This window comes from Mobula hypostoma, chromosome 9 (genome assembly GCF_963921235.1).
Source record: "Mobula hypostoma chromosome 9, sMobHyp1.1, whole genome shotgun sequence".
In the NCBI taxonomy this organism is placed as follows: Eukaryota; Metazoa; Chordata; class Chondrichthyes; order Myliobatiformes; family Myliobatidae; genus Mobula; species Mobula hypostoma.
This window is the reverse complement of record NC_086105.1, coordinates 95,422,399-95,439,654: the sequence shown is the minus strand read 5'-3', so window position 1 is coordinate 95,439,654 and position 17,256 is coordinate 95,422,399. Positions and strand designations below refer to the sequence as shown.

The 17,256-nt window shown below is 43.2% G+C and overlaps 1 protein-coding gene across 1 annotated transcript in view; it reads left to right on the top strand.

Moving 5' to 3' along the window:
• Window positions 1–17,256, top strand: part of si:ch211-14k19.8 (interphotoreceptor matrix proteoglycan 2) — a 48,975-nt gene that overhangs the window by 31,283 nt on the left and 436 nt on the right. Inside the window, exons 7-8 of the mRNA XM_063058709.1 lie at window positions 8,847–9,074; window positions 16,611–16,761. Coding sequence (XP_062914779.1) covers window positions 8,847–9,074; window positions 16,611–16,761 — 379 coding nt within the window. The remainder of the gene's footprint in view (window positions 1–8,846; window positions 9,075–16,610; window positions 16,762–17,256) is intronic.

Sequence of the window (17,256 nt, the reverse complement as noted above, 5' to 3'; positions counted from 1 at the left end):
CCTTAAATTCACTTGGCCCATTTCTGACACCTCCCTCCTCTTTCTGGATCTCTTTGTCTCCATCTCTGGAGACAAAATGTCGACTGATATCTTTTATAAACCTACCAATTCCCACATCTACCTTAACTGTATCTCTTCACATTGTGTCGCCTGTATAAATGCTATTTCCTTTTCTCAGTTCTTTTGTCTCTGGCGCAGCTGTTCCCGGAATGAGGCTTTCTTTTACACAACATCAGAGATGTCCTCCTCCTTCAAAGAATGGGGTTTCATTTCCTCCACCATTGACACTGCCCTCACCCACATCTCCTCCATTTCCTGAACATCTGTGCTCACCCCTTTAAAAATGATAGTTCCTCTTGTCCTCACTTACCACCCATGAGCGTCTGTATCCAACACATCACTCTCCACAATTTCCACCACTTCCAAAGGGATCCTACTAGCAAACACATCTTTACCTTCCCCCCTCTCTGCTTTCTGTAAGGATTGCTCCCTTCATGATTCCCTTGTCCATTCGTCCCTCCCTATCAACATTCCTTACGTGACTTATCCCTGCAAATGGCCAAAGTGCCACACCTGCAAATGGCCATTCACCTCCACACAGGCCAACCGAACTGCCCTTCCAGGTGGGGCAGCATTTCACCTGCCAGTCTGCTATTGTATCTGGTGTTCCCAATGTGGCATCCACTACATTGACATAAATTGGGGTACTGCTTTGTTGAGCACCTTGCTCTATCTGCCAGAAGTGGAATTTCCTGGTGGCCAACCATTTGAATTCCCATCCCCATTCTTGTTATGACATGTCAGTCCATTGCCTCCTCTTGTGCCACGATGAGGCCACCCTAAGGGTGAAGGAGCAATGCCTTGTATTCCATTTGGGTAGTCTCCAACCTGATGGCATAAATATATGTTAAAACCCCCCCCCCGCCCTCTTCTTCTATTAACCACTCTGGCCTTTTACTGTTCTTACCTTCCTATCAACTCACCCTGGTGCCCACCACCCCCTTACCTTTCTCTTATGGTCCCCTCTCCTCTCCAATTAGATTCCTTCCTCTCCAGTCCTTTACCTTTCCCACCCACCTGCCTTTACTCATCACCTCCAGCTATCCTCTCCCCCCCACCACCACTTTTTACTCTGGCGTCTTCCCCCTTCCTCTCCAGTCCTGAAGAAGGGTCTTGGCCCAAAGCATCGATTGTTTGTTCATTTCCACGGATGCTGCCTGGCCTGCTGAGTTCTTCCAGCATTTTGTGTGTGTTGCTCTGGATTTCCAGCAGCTGCAGAATTTTTACTGTTTATACTTCCAGCTCTCCCTCCCCCCCCCCCCCCCCCCCCCCGACTGGCTGGCACTGTTGGACTGATGGAGTAGTTTCTGTACGGTAAATGCCAGGGATCAGAGGCCGCAAATTCATCCCTTTTCAAAATTCCTCTTCCCTAGCCCTGAGGCTCTGGATGCAGCGACTGCACCTTGAAAACTCAGACAGTGGTACTGGCAGTTAAGCTCAGCATTGCTCCTCCATCTAATCCACAGGGAAATTACACTCGTTAAGGTGTTGTGGTTTTTTCCTGCCTGCAGGATCCCTGAGAAGGGCAATTACGAGGATGTGGGAATATGGGTTTCTAGCCATTAATCGCTGTGGCGTTACCAACTTCTCACTGCGCGGACCTGTACTTATTTATGAGATACGAGTGGCAGTTTGCCTGTCACCCCTCCTGAGGTTAATCAGTAGCAGCGAAATTGTGTAAGTATTCTGATCATTGCACATTGCTGTTTATTACCTCAGGACCAACTTCATTCCCTCAGTTAAATTACCTCCTGGGCAACGAAACAACAAAATGCACCCAGTGGGTCCGACAGCATCAGTGGAGGTGGAGGGATTATTGTCTACTCTATCAGTGCTGTATCTCCCACAATCTTCTGCTCCAGGTTCCAGTATCTGCGACCTTTTGAATCTCCATAAAGTGCATTCTCTCGATTTCTGTTCTGATCTGATCTGTATTTCATTTCCTACCCCATCCAACCCTAAAGGAGTCTTACAGTTGTGTCACCTTTCTCTATTGCCTTTGAAAACTCTGTCAAGGTTCTGCCAAGTTATAGGAGAAATCTATCAAGTTCTTCCTATTCCCCCTTCCCTTTTCATCTCTCTATTCTAATTAGGTCAGGCCCTGCCTTGTTTAATTCCTAGTCTTGATCTTTCCATTACCCTGCCCCAGTAATCCTTGTGTCTGATTCCTCTCCATGCATACCTGCCCCCAACTCCTCGTTTTATTTCAGACTTTGAACATAACTATATTTTTATTAGGATTTCCTTTTACTTAATCATCTTAACTCTATTTGCTGGCTTGCTATCAATATCTATCTTTATTCTTTCCTGTGTTTTCACTTCCAAATTAAAGTTCATATTTGTCTGTTCCCCATTTTTTGTGCTTCAAAACTTATGCCATTTCCCTACTTATCCTTTCCTGCAGTGTGTGGGTCCCGTTTCAATTAGTGCAGCTCTCTCCTATCCCAAAACCAGTCAGTATCTCCGGACACCTGGCATTTATAACATTTTCAACACTTCATTTTATTTCCAAACTAGCCCATTAGCCATGTGTTAATTCTTCTGATCTGTCTTCATCTACACAAGGTTGCACAAGAATCCTGAATCCTGTTATTATCCATGATATCTTTATAATTTGGAGCCTAACTCCTGAGACACCCCATCTTTATTCCTAATATGGACCACACCAACCAGATTTACTGACCCCTTTTCAAGAGTGTGTTGACAGTGGCCGATTCCCTGCCTCTGATTCATGCAACAGCTGAAACTCCTCAAACCCTTGAAGTCAGTTTTGAACTTGCCTTTTTATTGTTCTTAGTTTGAGTAACAATTCTCAGGAAATTTAGAGCAAAACGAAGAAATGACTAAAATTTACCCAGTAAACTTTTGGCTCTAATCTTCACTATCTTTGAGGATCTACAACCCAGTCCAAATGGACAAATGTATAGAAATTTATGACACTTGTCTCAAATGCAATATCCCAGAGTTTCAATATCAAATTGTTGTCAGGTTTTTTTGTTCTTATTGTTAATTTTTTAAGATATTGGAGCAGAATTGGGCCATTTGGCCTTCAGGTCTGCATCACCATTCAATCATAATCCTTAACCAGTCAACCCCTTTTATCAATGAATTTAAATATACCAGATGACTTGGCCTCCACATTCCCTGCATGGCCTTGTATTCCATAGATTCACCACTTTGGCTGAAGAAATTCCTCACCTCATTTCTAAAAGGACAACCCCTTATTCTGAGGCTATGCCCTTCGATCCAAGACTCTCCAAATTTTCTTGGTGGGTGACAGTCAGTGTGGGGCCAATAAAAAGAAAGGAGCGGGCATTGTTGGAATGGTTCGGCTTTGGCTCAACAGGCTTAGACAAGAATGGACTTGGGAAAGCACAGGCAGAGGTTCTAAGTAAGTTTCTAGTAAGTTTTTTTTCCTATTAGTACATAGCTAGTGTGCTGAGAATGGTAATGGTAGTTCCTTATGTGAGATGTGGGAAATCTGGGAGACCTCTAGTCTCCCTGATAACTACATCTGCACAAAGTGCATTAAGCTGCAGCTCCTTAGAGACTGTGTTAAGGAACAGGAGCTGCATCTTGACGATCTTCAGCTCATACATGAGAATGACACGGTGATATATAGGAGCTACAGGGAGATAGTCACCCCTAATTGCAGGAAGAAGGCCCAGCGTGACTGTAGAAGAGGGAAAAAGAATAGGTAGCCAGAGCGTAGTACCCCTGTAACTGTTCACCTCAATAATAGGTATACCACTTTGGATATGATTGGGGAGGGGGGAGACGAGATGATCTACCAGTAGGAAGCCACACTGCCCAGGTTTCTGGCACTGAGGCTCAGAAGGGGGAAGAAGAAGAATGCAGTAGTGATAAGGGATTCCATAATTAGAGGAGCAGAAGGCAGATTCTGAGGATGTGAAAGAAACACCAGAGAGTATGTTGTCACCCAGCTGCCAGAGTCAGGGATGTTTTGGATCAGGTCCACGGCATGTTAAAGGAGAAGGCTGAACAGCCGGAAGCTATGGTACATATTGATACCAATGACATAGGTAGGAAAAGGGAGGAAGTCCTGAAGAGAGAACTTGTAAAGTTGTCGAGGCAGAATGCTGAAAAGTAGGACCTCCAGGGCAGTAACCTCTGGATTGCTGCCTGAGCCACGCACCAGTGAAGGTAAGAATAGGATGATTTGGCAGATGAATGTGTTGCTGAGTAATTGGTGCAGGGGGCAGGATTTCAGATTTCTGGATCATTGGAATCTCTTCTGGCAAAGGTATGACCTGTACAAAAGAGACAGTTACACCTGAACTTGAGGGGCACCAATATCCCTGTGGGCAGGCTTGCCAGAGGTGTTGGGGAGGATTTAAACTAATTTGGCCGGGGGTGGGAACCAGAGTAATAGTGCTGAGGACGGAGCAGTTGGTACACAAGTAGATGCAGAATGTAGCGAGACTGTGAGGAAGGACGGGCAGATGATGGGGAAAAATTGCAGTCAGTGGCATGAGTAAAAGCAAAAAGGGTGATGAATACAGGAGTGAAGATGTTATATTTGAATGCATTATTATACAGAATGAGGTAGATGATCTTGTGGTGCAGTTAGAAATTGGCATATATGATGCTGTGGGCATCCACAAGTCGTGGCTGGAAGAAGATCTTAGCTAGAAGCTTAACAAATGTTACTCCGCTATTTAAGAATGGTGTGAGGCAGCAGAAAGGAAACTATAGACCTGGTAGCCTGACATCAGTGGTTGGGAAGTTGTTGGAATCGATTGTTAGGGATGAGATTATGGAACACCTGGAAGCATACGACAAGACAGGCCAAAGCCAGCATGGTTTCCTGAAAGGAAAATCCTGCCTGACTAACCTACTGAAATTTTTTGCAGAAATTACAAGCAGATTAGACAAAGGAGAAGCAGCAGACGTGGTGTACTTGAATTTTCAGAAGGCCTTTGACAAGCTGCTGCACATGAGGCTGCTTAGCAAGATAAGAACCCATGGAATTACAGGGAAATTACTAGCATGGGTGGAGCATTGGCTGATCGGCAGAAAACAGGAGTGGGAATAAAGGGATCTTATTCTGGCTGGTTGCCAGTTATCAGTGAAGTTCCACAGAGGTCAGTGTTGGGAATGCTGCTTTTTATGATGTACGTCAATGAGTTTGACTATGGCTGATGATACAAAGATAGGTGGGGGAACGGGTAGTGTTGAGGAAATAGAGAGCCTGCAGAGAGACTTAGATAGCTTATGGGAATGGGCAAAGAAGTGGCAGATGAAATACAATGTTGGAAAGTATGGTCATGCACTTTGGTGGAAGAAATAAACAGGCAGACTATTATTTAGACAGGGAGAGAAATCAAAATGCAGAGATGCAAAGGGACTTGGGAGCCCTTGTGTGGGATACCATAAAGGTTCACCTCTGGGAGTTGGTGGTGAAGGCGGTGAATACAATGTTGGCATTCATTTCTAGAGATATAGAATATAAGAGCAGGGACATGATGTTGAGGCTCTATAAGGCACTCGTGAGACCACACTTGGAGTATTGTGTGCAGTTTCGGGCTCCTTATTTTATTTGACATTGGAGAGGGTTCAGAGAAGATTTACGAAAATAATTCCAGGAATGAAAGGGTTACTGTATGAGGAATATCTGGCAGCTCTCGGACTGTATTCCCTGAAGTTCAGGAGAATGAGGGGTGATCTCATAGCAGCATTCTGAATGTTAAAAGGCCTGAACAGATTAGATAGGGCAAAGTTATTTCCCATGTTAGGGGAGTCTAGGACAAGAGGGCACGACTTCAGAATTGAAGGACATCCATTTAGAACAGAGATGAGGAGAAATTACTCTAGTCAGAGGGTGGTAAATCTGTGGAATTTGTTGCCACGAGCTGCTGTGGAGGCCAAGTCATTGGGTGTATTTAAGGCAGAGATAGATAGGTTCTTGATTACCCAGGGTATAGGGTGAAGGCAGGGGAGTGGGGATGACTGAAAGAATTGGATCAGTCCATGATTGAATGGCGGAGCAGACTTCATGGGCTGAATGGGCTACTTCTGCTCCTGAAGGGACAGGTAGGCAGGAGGCTCTACTGGGGAAAAAAATGAAATCAACTCCTTAGAAAGAGGTGGCATAGGATCAAAAGATGTAGAATCCTCATGGGTGGAGTTAAAAAGCTGCAAGGGTAAAAAGACCATGATGGGAGTTATATACAGGACCCCAAACAGTAGTCAGGATGTGGGCTATGAAATAATCAAGAGATAGAAAAGGCATGTCAAAAGGGCAGTGTTGCAATAAACATGGGTATTTTCAATATGCAGGTAGATTGGGAAAATCCACTTGGTGCTGGATCACAAGAGAGGGAATTTGTAGAATGCCAATAAGCTGACTTTTGAGAGCAGTTTGTGGTTGAGCCCACTAACGGAACAGCAATTTTAGATTGTGTTATGTAACGACCCAGATTTGATTAGGTAACTTAAGGTAAAGGAACCCTTAAGGAAGCAGTGATCATAATATGATAGAATTCACCCTGCACTTTGAGAAAGAGAAGCTAAGACTAGATATTTCAGTATTGCAGTGAGGAAAGAGAATTGCAGAGGGATGAGAGAGAAACTGGCTAAAGTTGATTGGAAGTGGAAATGAGCAGAGATGACGGTATAACAGCAATGGCTGGTGTTTCTGGAGAAAAGTCAGAAGGCATGGGAAAGATGGATGCCAAAGATTAAGTATTCGAAATGGAGGATGAAGCAACTGTGGCTGACAAGGGAACTCAAAAAACAGCATAAAAGCAAAAGAAAGGGCATCTAATATAGCAAAAATTACTGGGACGGTATAGGATTGGGAAGTTTTTAAAAAAACAACAGAAAGCAACTACAAAAGCCATTAAAGAGAAAAGATTAGCTAGCCAATAATATAAAAGAGGATACAAGAACCTTTCTTCACATGTATAAGCAGTAAAAGAGGGGCGAGAGTGGATATTGGTCTGCTGGAAAATGATGCTGGACAGATATTAACGGAGGGCAAAGAAATAGTGTAGGAACACAATAAGTATTTTACATCAGTTTTCACTGTGGAAGACATTAGCAGAATGCCAGAAATGTGAGTGTCAGGGGGGAGAAATTGCTATCACTGAGGAGAAGGTGCTTGGGAAGCTGAAAGGTCAGAAGGGAGATTTCACCTGAACCAGATAGACCACAGAATTCTGAAAGAGGTAGCTAAGAGCCCTGGGTATTACAGGAAAGGCACCAGAATGGATAGAAATTTGGCAGATTGGTGGAGGCAAAGAGTGGGAATAGAGGCGGCCTTTTCTGGTTGGCTGCCAGTGACCAGTGGTGTGTCACAGGTAGTCAGTGTTGGGACTGCATCTTTTCACCTTGCACATAAATGATTTTGATGAAAGAATGGATGGCTTTGTGACCCAAGTTTGCAGATGACACGAAGATAGGTGGAAGGGCATGTTGTGTTGCGGAATCAGGGTGTCTACAGAAGGACTTAAGACAGATTGGAGGAACGGGAAAAGAAGTGGCAGTTGGAATATAGTGTAGGGAAGTTCAGGGTTATGGATTTTGGCAGAAAGAATGAAAGTGTGAACTATTTTGTAAATAGGGATAAAGTTCAAAATTCAGGGGTGTAGAGGGTCTTGGGAGTCCTCATTCAGAATTCTCTAAAGGTTAACTTGCAGGTAGAGTTAGTGGTAAGGAAGGCAAATATAATGTTAGCATTAATTTCGAGGGGTCTAGAGTACACAAGCAAGGATGTAATTCTGAGGCTTTGTAAGGTATTGGTTAGAGCACACTTGGGAGTATTGTGAGCAGTTTTGGGCCCCTTATCTCAGGAAGGACATGCTGGCAAAAGTCCAGAGGAGGTTCACGAGAATGATCCCAGGAATGAAAAGGTTAACACACAAAGAGCATTTGATGGCTCTGGACTCGCTGGACTTTCAAAGCATGAGAGGGGCGGGTGGGGGGGGGGTGAATGCTGTGGGATCTCATTGAAACCTGTCGAATATTGGAAAGTCTGGGCAGAGTCGATGTTTCCCATAGTTGGGGAGTCCAGGATCGGAGGGCACAGCCTCATAATTGAGGGACGTCCATTTCGAACAGAATTGAGAAAAAAAAATTCTTCAGTCTAAGGGTGGGGAACATACAGAATTCTTTGCCATAAACGACTGTGCAGGCCAAGTTATTAGATATATTGAAGGCAGAGGTTGATAGATTCTTGATTAATCAGGGTGACAAAGGGAGGATGGGGTTGAAAGGAATAATAAATGAGCTGTAATGCAATGGCGGGGAAGACTGAATGGGCTGAATTTTCCTTATGATCTAATGGAAACATCGTCTCCAGTCCATTCTATCCTGGACATCCTCTCCATGTCCATTCTATCCTTATGGTCTAATGGAAACATCCTCTCCATGTCCATTCTATCCTGGCCTTTCACTATTCAGTAGGTTTCAATAAGATTCCACCCTCATATCCTTCTGAACTGTTGCTGAGCCATCAAACACTCTCCGCCTCAGGTTCCCAGGATCAATCTTACAAACATTTTCTGAAATCTTTTCAGTGGCAGCACGTTACCTTAGATATGGAGTCCAAAATTGCTTACAATATTCCAAATATTCTTGGACCTCTACTCTCCATTGCCACTACACCACTTGACCTTGGTCTCCCATAATGGCAGAACTGGGGTTGAGAATAAGATGGAAAATCTTGTCCCATCTTCCTTCCAAAAACCCTTCACCAAGGCCAAGTGTCCAGATACAAACACTCCAGGAAGGTTGTTGTGACTATTGCAGTTTTCCTTTTCCAGTTACAAGCGGTTCAGTCGCTTTGATGACTTCTCCAATCAACACCGGTCCCAGTCCTGGCTCAGCTTCTCTGTGAATTCTTTGGACAACCCTGGATTCAGTAACTCAGATGAGCTGATCCATCTGCAGATCTTGGACACCAGTTTCTACTCTTGCTATGAAGAATCGGTGACTGGGACGTACAGCAGCCATAGGACTGGGCATCATGGTCAACCAGCTTTCAGACACAGGTAAAGATGATTTAGCAAAATGCAGTTAAACAGAAAGTGGTTGAATTTCAATAAAAGTCAGAGATTCTCATATATAGAAGCTCAGGTGCTTCAGCCATGGTCTGCCTCTCCAGTGCCAAGATCAATGGCCTCTTTAGTACCTGAAATCTCTGGTTAATATCTACTGGGCCCAAGGCAGTTTAACAAGTCTCTACTGCTTGGAATTTCTAGCCAACTTCTGTCTCCCTAGTATCTGGAATCTCTAGGCTGTTGTCCGAGTCTCCTCATCTGGAATCTCCGTGCAAGGTCTATCTGTCCTACTGCCTGATGTGAAAGAAGTGTCCAGATTCTGGTCAAAAAAATTGTGTGTTTCATTTTAAAAATGACTTACCTGTCTCTGGACTCCCTAAATTATTAAAAATAGGGCCTTTTAGGTAAAAAAAAACATAGAACATAGACCAGTACAGCAGGCTTTTTGGCCCATAATGTTGTACCAAGCTAATTAAATTCGTAATCAAATTACCAACTAATCTCTTCTGCCTACACAATGTGCACATTCTTCCATTTTCCTCACATTCATGTGCCTATCTAAACATCTCTTAAAAGTCCCTAATGTATCTGCCTCTACCACCACACCTGGTAGCACATTCCAGGCATCCATACCTCTGTTTAAAAAACCTGCCCCTTTGAAATTAACCACTCTTGCTTTAAATGCATGCCCCCCGGTATTAGAGATCTCAACCCTGGGAAAATGATACTGTATGTTTACTCTATCTATGCCGCTCTTAATCTTGTAAACCTCTATCAGATCTCCCCTCAGCCTCCACCTGTCTAGAGAAAACAACCCAAGTTTGTCCAATCTCCAAGTTGGTCTCCAACTACATGCCTCTAATCCAGGCAGCATTCTGGTAAATCTCTTCTGCACCCTTTCCAAAGCCTTGATGTTCTTCCTATAATGGTGTGACCAGAACTGTATGCAATTCTCCAGATGCAGCCTAACTGGAGTTTTATAAAGCTGCAACATAACTTTCTTACTTTTGATCTCAATGCCTTGACTAATAAAGCCAAGCATGCCACATGCCTTAACCACCCTTTCAACTTGTGTAGCCACTTTCAGGGAGCTTTGAACTTGAACCCCAAGATCTCTCTGCTCATCAACACTGTTAATCATCTTGCCTTAACCGTGTACTGTCTCTTTGCATTTGACCTGCCAACATGCAACACTTCACATTTGTCTGGATTAAACGCCATCTGCTATTTCTCCGCCCATATCTCCAAATGATCTATATTCTATTGTATTCTTTTGCCAATCTTCTACGCTATCCGCAACACCACCAATATTTATATCATCTACAACCTTAGTAATTCGCCCATCTACATTTACATCCAGGTCATTTGAATACATGACAAAACAGCAGAGATCCCAGTACAGAACCATGAGTAACACCACCAATCACAGACGTTCAGCTAGAACATGTCCTTTTCACCACTATTCTCCGTCTTCTATTCTGAATACAAGTGGGCCAATTCACATGTAGCTCATGCTTCTTAATCTTCTGGATGAGCCTCCCATGAGGGACCTTCTCAATTGTCTCAAAAAAATCCATGTAGACAACATGCACAGCTTTACCTTCATCATGTTTAAAAAACTCAATCAAGCTATTGAGACACAACTTGCCCCATAGAAAGCCATGCTGCCTCTCCCTAATTAGGCCATAGTTTTCCAACTGCTCATAAATCCTATTCCTAAGAATTCTTTCCAGTAACTTCCCTACCACTGACATGAGACTCACCAGTCTATAGTTTCCAGGATTATCCCTAGTTCCCTTCCTGAATAATGGAACATTAGCTACTCACCAGTTATCCGGGACCTTGCCTGTGGCTAAAGTGGACTTGAAGATATTAGTCAAGCAATTGCTTCTCTTACCTCTCTCAGTAACCTGGGGTACACAAGGAGTTTGCATGATACAAAAATTGGCTATGTTTGCAAGAGGAAGAAGGAAAGGTTAATTGCAGGAGCACGGAGCAAGGTTGGTTAAATGGGTAGAAGATTGAAGAGAATTATAATCCCTAGGAAGCTATGTGTTTAGGGAGGTGTAATCAGGCAAGTGAATACATAAGAAATGGGAGGATGAACATCGACTTTGGAATGAACATCCACACATGCTCAAAGCTAGCAGGACAGGTTAATAAACTGGGTAAAAGGGGATGTGGTATGCATTTCTTTATTAGTTAAGGCATGGAATATAAAGAGCTGGGAGGTTTTTGTGAAACCAATTAGTTGAACAACAGTCACCACATTGCAAATGCAGAGGAGACTTGCAAGAATGTAGTCAGGTATGAAAAATTGTAGCGTTGGTGATAGATCAATGAAGCTAAGTGTGTTCCCTCGGAACAAGAGTTTGAGGAGAAACAAGTGTATAAAATTATGAAGGACATACACAAATAGAAAGAATCTATTTCTGTTTGTCAAGAGCTAAAAAAATGGGGGAGGCATAGATTTAAGCTGGTATAAGGAGTATGAGGAGATAAGGACTTTCTTCCCCATCCCAGAGAATGATAGTGGCATGGAACTAACTAACTGAAAAGTTGGTAGAGGCAGAACCTCATCACATTCAAAAAGCACACGGTAAGTAGACCTTCATTGACCTGCAGGGCTACAAACCTGGCCTCCATCTGTGTTATATATTTTCTATGATTAGCTTCCTCAAGCAAATAACTTCTTCCTTAATGTCAACAACGATTAGAGATAAAGGTGGGAAGATGTGCCTGGAGGCTGTGGAAGTGAGCGAGGTCCTCAGTGAATACTTCTCTTCGGTATTCACCAGTGAGAGGGAACTTGATGATGGTGAGGACAATATGAGTGAGGTTGATGTTCTGGAGCATGTTGATATTAAGGGAGAGGAGGTGTTGGAGTTGTTAAAATACATTAGGATGGGTAAGTCCCCGGGGCCTGACGGAATATTCCCCAGGCTGCTCCAAGAGATTGCTGAGCCTTTGGCTAGGATCTTTAGGTCCTCGTTGTCCACAGGAATGGTACCGGAGGACTGGAGGGAGGCGAATGTTGTCCCCTTGTTCAAAAAAGGTAGTAGGGATAGTCCAGGTAATTATAGACCAGTGAGCCTTACGTCTGTGGTGAGAAAGCTGATGGAAAAGATTCTTAGAGATAGGATCTCTGGGCATTTAGAGAATCATGGTCTGATCAGGGACAGTCAGCATGGCTTTGTGAAGGGCAGATTGTGTCTAACAAGCCTGATAAAGTTCTTTGAGGAGGTGACAAGGCATATAGATGAGGGTAGAGCAGTGGATATGATCTATATGGATTTTAGTAAGGCATTTGACAAAGTTCCACACAGTAGGCTTATTCAGCAAGTCAGAGGCATGGGATCCAAGGAAGTTTGGCCAGGTGGATTCAGAATTGGCTTGCCTGCAGAAGGCAGAGGGTCGTGGTGGAGGGAGTACATTCAGATTGGAGGTTTGTGACTAGTGGTTTCCCACAAGGATCTGTTCTGGGACCTCTACTTTTTGTGATTTTTATTAATGACCTGGATGTGGGGGTAGAAGGGTGGGTTGGCAAGTTTGCAGACGACACAAAGGTTGGTGGTGTTGTAGATAGTGTAGAGGATTGTCAAAGATTGCAGGGAGACATTGATAGGATGCAGAAGTGGGCTGAGAAGTGGCAGATGGAGTTCAACCCAGAGAAGTGTGAGGCGGTACACTTTGGAAGGACAAACTCCAAGGCAGAGTACAAAGTAAATGGCGGATACATGGTAGTGTAGAGGAGCAGGGGGATTTGGGGGTACACGTCCACAGATTCCTGAAAGTTGCCTCACAGGTGGATAGGGTAGTTAAGAATGCTTATGGGGTGTTAGCTTTCATAAGTCAAGGGATAGAGTTTAAGAGTCGCGATGTAATGATGCAGCTCTATAAAACTCTGGTTAGGCCACACTTGGAGTACTGTGTCCAGTTCTGGTTGCCTCACGTGGAAGCATTGGAAAGGGTACAGAGGAGATTTACCAGGATGCTGCCTGGTTTAGAGAGTATGCATTATGATCAGAGATTAAGGGAGCTAGGGCTTTACTGTTTGGAGAGAAGGAGGATGAGAGGAGACATGATAGAGGTATACAAGATAATAAGAGGAATAGATAGAGTGGATAGCCAGCGCCTCTTCCCCGGGGCACCACTGCTCAATACAAGAGGACATGGCTTTAAGGTAAGGGGTGAGAAGTTCAAGGGGGATATTAGAGGAAGGTTTTTTTACTCAGAGAGTGGTTGGTGCATGGAATTCACTGCCTGAGTCGGTGGTGAAGGCAGATACACCAGTGAAGTTTAAGAGACTACTAGACAGGTATATGGAGGAATTTAAGGTGGGGCTTATATGGGAGGCAGGGTTTGAGGGTCAGCAGAACATGGTGGGCCAAAGGGCCTGTACTGTGCTGTACTATGTTCTATGTTCTAAGACATGAGATGGTTATCAACTTCAGAACTCGCACCACTCACAACCCTCTTTACATTGGCGGCACAGCAATAGAAACTGCAAACAGTTTCAAACTCCTGGGAGTGCACATCTCTCATGGTCCCAGAACATACTCTTACAATCAGTAAAGCTCCCTGATGCCTCTACTTTCTAAGGAGGCTGAAGAGAGTTGGACTGTGCACATCTATATCCTACAGACTCTACTTTCCACAGATGTGCAGCAGAGAGCACACTAACAAGCTGCACATCTGCATGGTACAGAAACTGCACTGAGGCCGTTTGGAATGCTCTACAATGGGCAGTTAAAACTGCTTAATGTATGATTAACATCAGCCTACCTGCTATGAAAGACGTGTTCAAAAAGATGCTGGAAAAGGGCCAACAACATCATGAAGGATCCTACCCACCCTGCTCGAGCATTGATCGTTCCACTCCCTTCGGGGAGAGGTTACTTGGCATTCACACCACGACCACCACACTCAGTAACAGTTATTTTCCCCAAGCAGTAAGGATGATCAACACCTCCACCCATTAACCCCCTTCTGCACATCCTCGGGCATTGCTACTTTATCATTTCCTATCAATCACCTTATGGATATACAATCATCTACAGTACTGTGCCAAAGACTTAGGCACATATATATATATATATATATAGCTAGCATGCCTAAGACTTTGGCACAGTACTGTATATTGGTTAAAAAAAGAAAGTGATTGCGAAACAGAAATAAAAGCACTTAGCTTTGTATTCCAGCTGGTGGTGTAGTGGCATCCGCACCGGACTTTGAGGTAAGTGGTCCTGGCTTGAATCTGGCCGGCTCCTTGCACGCTTTCCATCCATGCTGGGTTGAGCATCGAACTAGCAACTCGGCCTCGTAAAAAACAGACAAAAATGCTAAAGAAACAGCAAGGTTGCCACCCGATGTGCACAAGGCGCAGACAGGAACAACAGACAGCATTGTATTAGCTTAGTAGAATTAAGTGTTATTTGATAACTGGAAAGATATAATATGCAGTACTGTGCAAAAGTCTTAGGCACATAGCTATATATACACATGTCCAAGACATTTGTACAGTACTGTATGTATATAAGCTATCTTATGTATTTGAATTTGCTTTTTTAAAAAATTCTGTTCTTTATCTTATTTTTCTTGTGTGCTGCACCAGATTATTTGGTTCTCCTTGTGTACTGGAAATAACTTCTTAAATAGATTTCAAAATGTCCAATCAATACACTACATCTGCAACCCCACCTGAAAAGAATTACTGACCTATTTGCCTACAGCAGGCTTCTGCACAAAATGATACAATAATGTGTTTATTTCTTAAAGTTGACTGGCTTGGAGATGATTGTGGGGGAAACACTCCCTTGCTCTTTCTTAAAGATGCTGCGGAGAGGCCCTCTGTTCATAACTCATTGGAATATGACAACTCTGACAGTGCAATGTTTTTCTTTATTCCATCCTAAAGTATTAGCATTGATCTTTAAGATCAATTCAGTGAGTAGATATGGAAATCCACAGCTTTCTGACTCAGCCTAGAGTGCTACAACTAAACCAGAGCTGACTGAAAGCAAGTTTCTCTACTGCAGTAGGTTTCCTAATTCAGAATCTAGACACTTTGAGAAATTCCCTCCCCAGTTATACAATGCAGAAATGAACCCTTCATCCCATCACACCCATGCCAACTATCAAGTGCCCATTGATACACTTGTCATCCCACCCGAACCTAGCAAATAGACCACACTTGGAAACAGGGCTCACTACTAAAAGATCCTTGCTTAATACTGTCAGGGCTACAGTGGTTTCTCTGGGTAATAAGTTGTTAAATTTTGCTGCTGTTGTTTTGAGATTCTCAGTCTGAGGGTGGATATTGGGAAGCTTGCCATGATCCCAAAATAACATCCGTTGTGACGTGATTCGGGTGGTGTTGAGGATGATGGACAAAGAGCTCTTCCACCCGCTCACCAGTTATCAAAGGGACCTCACATTTTTTCCCTTAGTCTTAATCTTTTTAAATCAAGGTGGTGTTGCTATATTGTCTCCAAAAATTCAGCATGGAAGTTTTAGTGCCCAAGAATTATTACAGTATCAATTCCACCCATTCAGGGTTTATCAAGGCCAACTTAAATGATTTATTTTATGTTATGATTTAGTACACAGCAAATGTGAAAAAAAACTAAATACTGGAAGCCTGAAATAAAACAGAAAATGCAAATCAGGCAGCTTCAAGAGAGAAACAAAGTCAACAAATTACTGCAACACACATCAAAGTTGCTGGTGAACGCAGCAGGCCAGGTCCTGACGAAGAGTCTCAGCCTGAAACGTCGACTGCACCTCTTCCTACAGATTCTGCCTGGCCTGCTGCGTTCACCAGCAACTTTGATGTGTGTTGTTTGAATTTCCAGCATCTGCAGAATTCCTGTTGTTTGCGTCAACAAATTACTGTTTAATTATAAAGGTCTTTGATCTGAAATGCTGTTTCTCTCTTCAGATTTCTTAATGGGACCTCACTTTTTTTTATTTTCGCACTATTTAACTAGTTAATATATATACTTACTGTAATTAATTTTTTTTCTATATATTGCATTCTACCACTGCTACAAAGACAACAAATTTCACAACATATGCCAATGATATTAAACCTGATTCCGAGATGCTGTCTGAACTGATGAGCATATTAAGAATTCTGTTTCACTAGTGTTTATTGCAATCTATAAACCTTATGCCTTTCTTCAGAGCAAGGAGTCCCAGCACCACATGCCTGATCATTGTGAGATGAAGAGACCTGTGAACCTAGATCCAGCACGTGCTAATTTTGTTGCACTGAGGGAATAAAATGGAGAAGCCAGGAACAAGGAAAAGAAGAGAAAACTAAAAAGCGGGAGGTGGGTGGGGGATGGAAAGATACAAGAAACAAACCATCAGAGTCTCCCTTGCTTGATCATTACCTTCCATCCAGTTGTAAACTGATATACAAATGCTGGTAGTTGTTAAGCATTATGTTGTTAATTTGGGAACAGCAGCACTCTTAACAATCAATGCCAAGAATGTCTAGTGATGTTTGTTTTTTCACTGCAGTTTACAAAATCTGGATGTTAGTATTAACAGCATCAACGAGTACACGGGAGACTCAGGGAAAGCCAGTGATATGTCGGTTTGCAGCTGGCCTGGTGAACCCTTCCGGTGGCCACCCTTCCCAATCCTGTACCAACTCGGCAGGGAAAGGCCGGTGAGTACATCAGTCCTTTTGTATTTGTGACACTTTTCTCGGTGTTGTTCCTCCGTGCAAGTAGCATTGAGTATTGAGTACTAGACCATTGAGGACAAGAAATAAGAGGAGCATGGTTGAGTTTACCCTTTGTGTGTTGAGACTGACATTTGGTAGAACATCACCCTGCTAATCCAAATCACCACAGTAGAATTTGCTCAATTAACCTGTGTCTCAGCAGAATGACTAATCATCTTCCCCCAAATGTTAGAGATAGCTTTAAAGGGACCATGAATTGTGAGTGAGATTAGCTACCTCATCTGAGGCTATGGCCTGTGGAATTCTCAATCTACCAGATGTGGTGGAAGCTCTAAGAGAAGTGGCAGAGCGATGAATTACACAATGGTCAGTAACAAATATAATGGTAATCTTTACATTACCGAATGTGAAATTCATGCAGATTTGAAATGGGAGGAGTCAGGATGCGTAAACCAATTCAGCTGTTGGAATAAATGG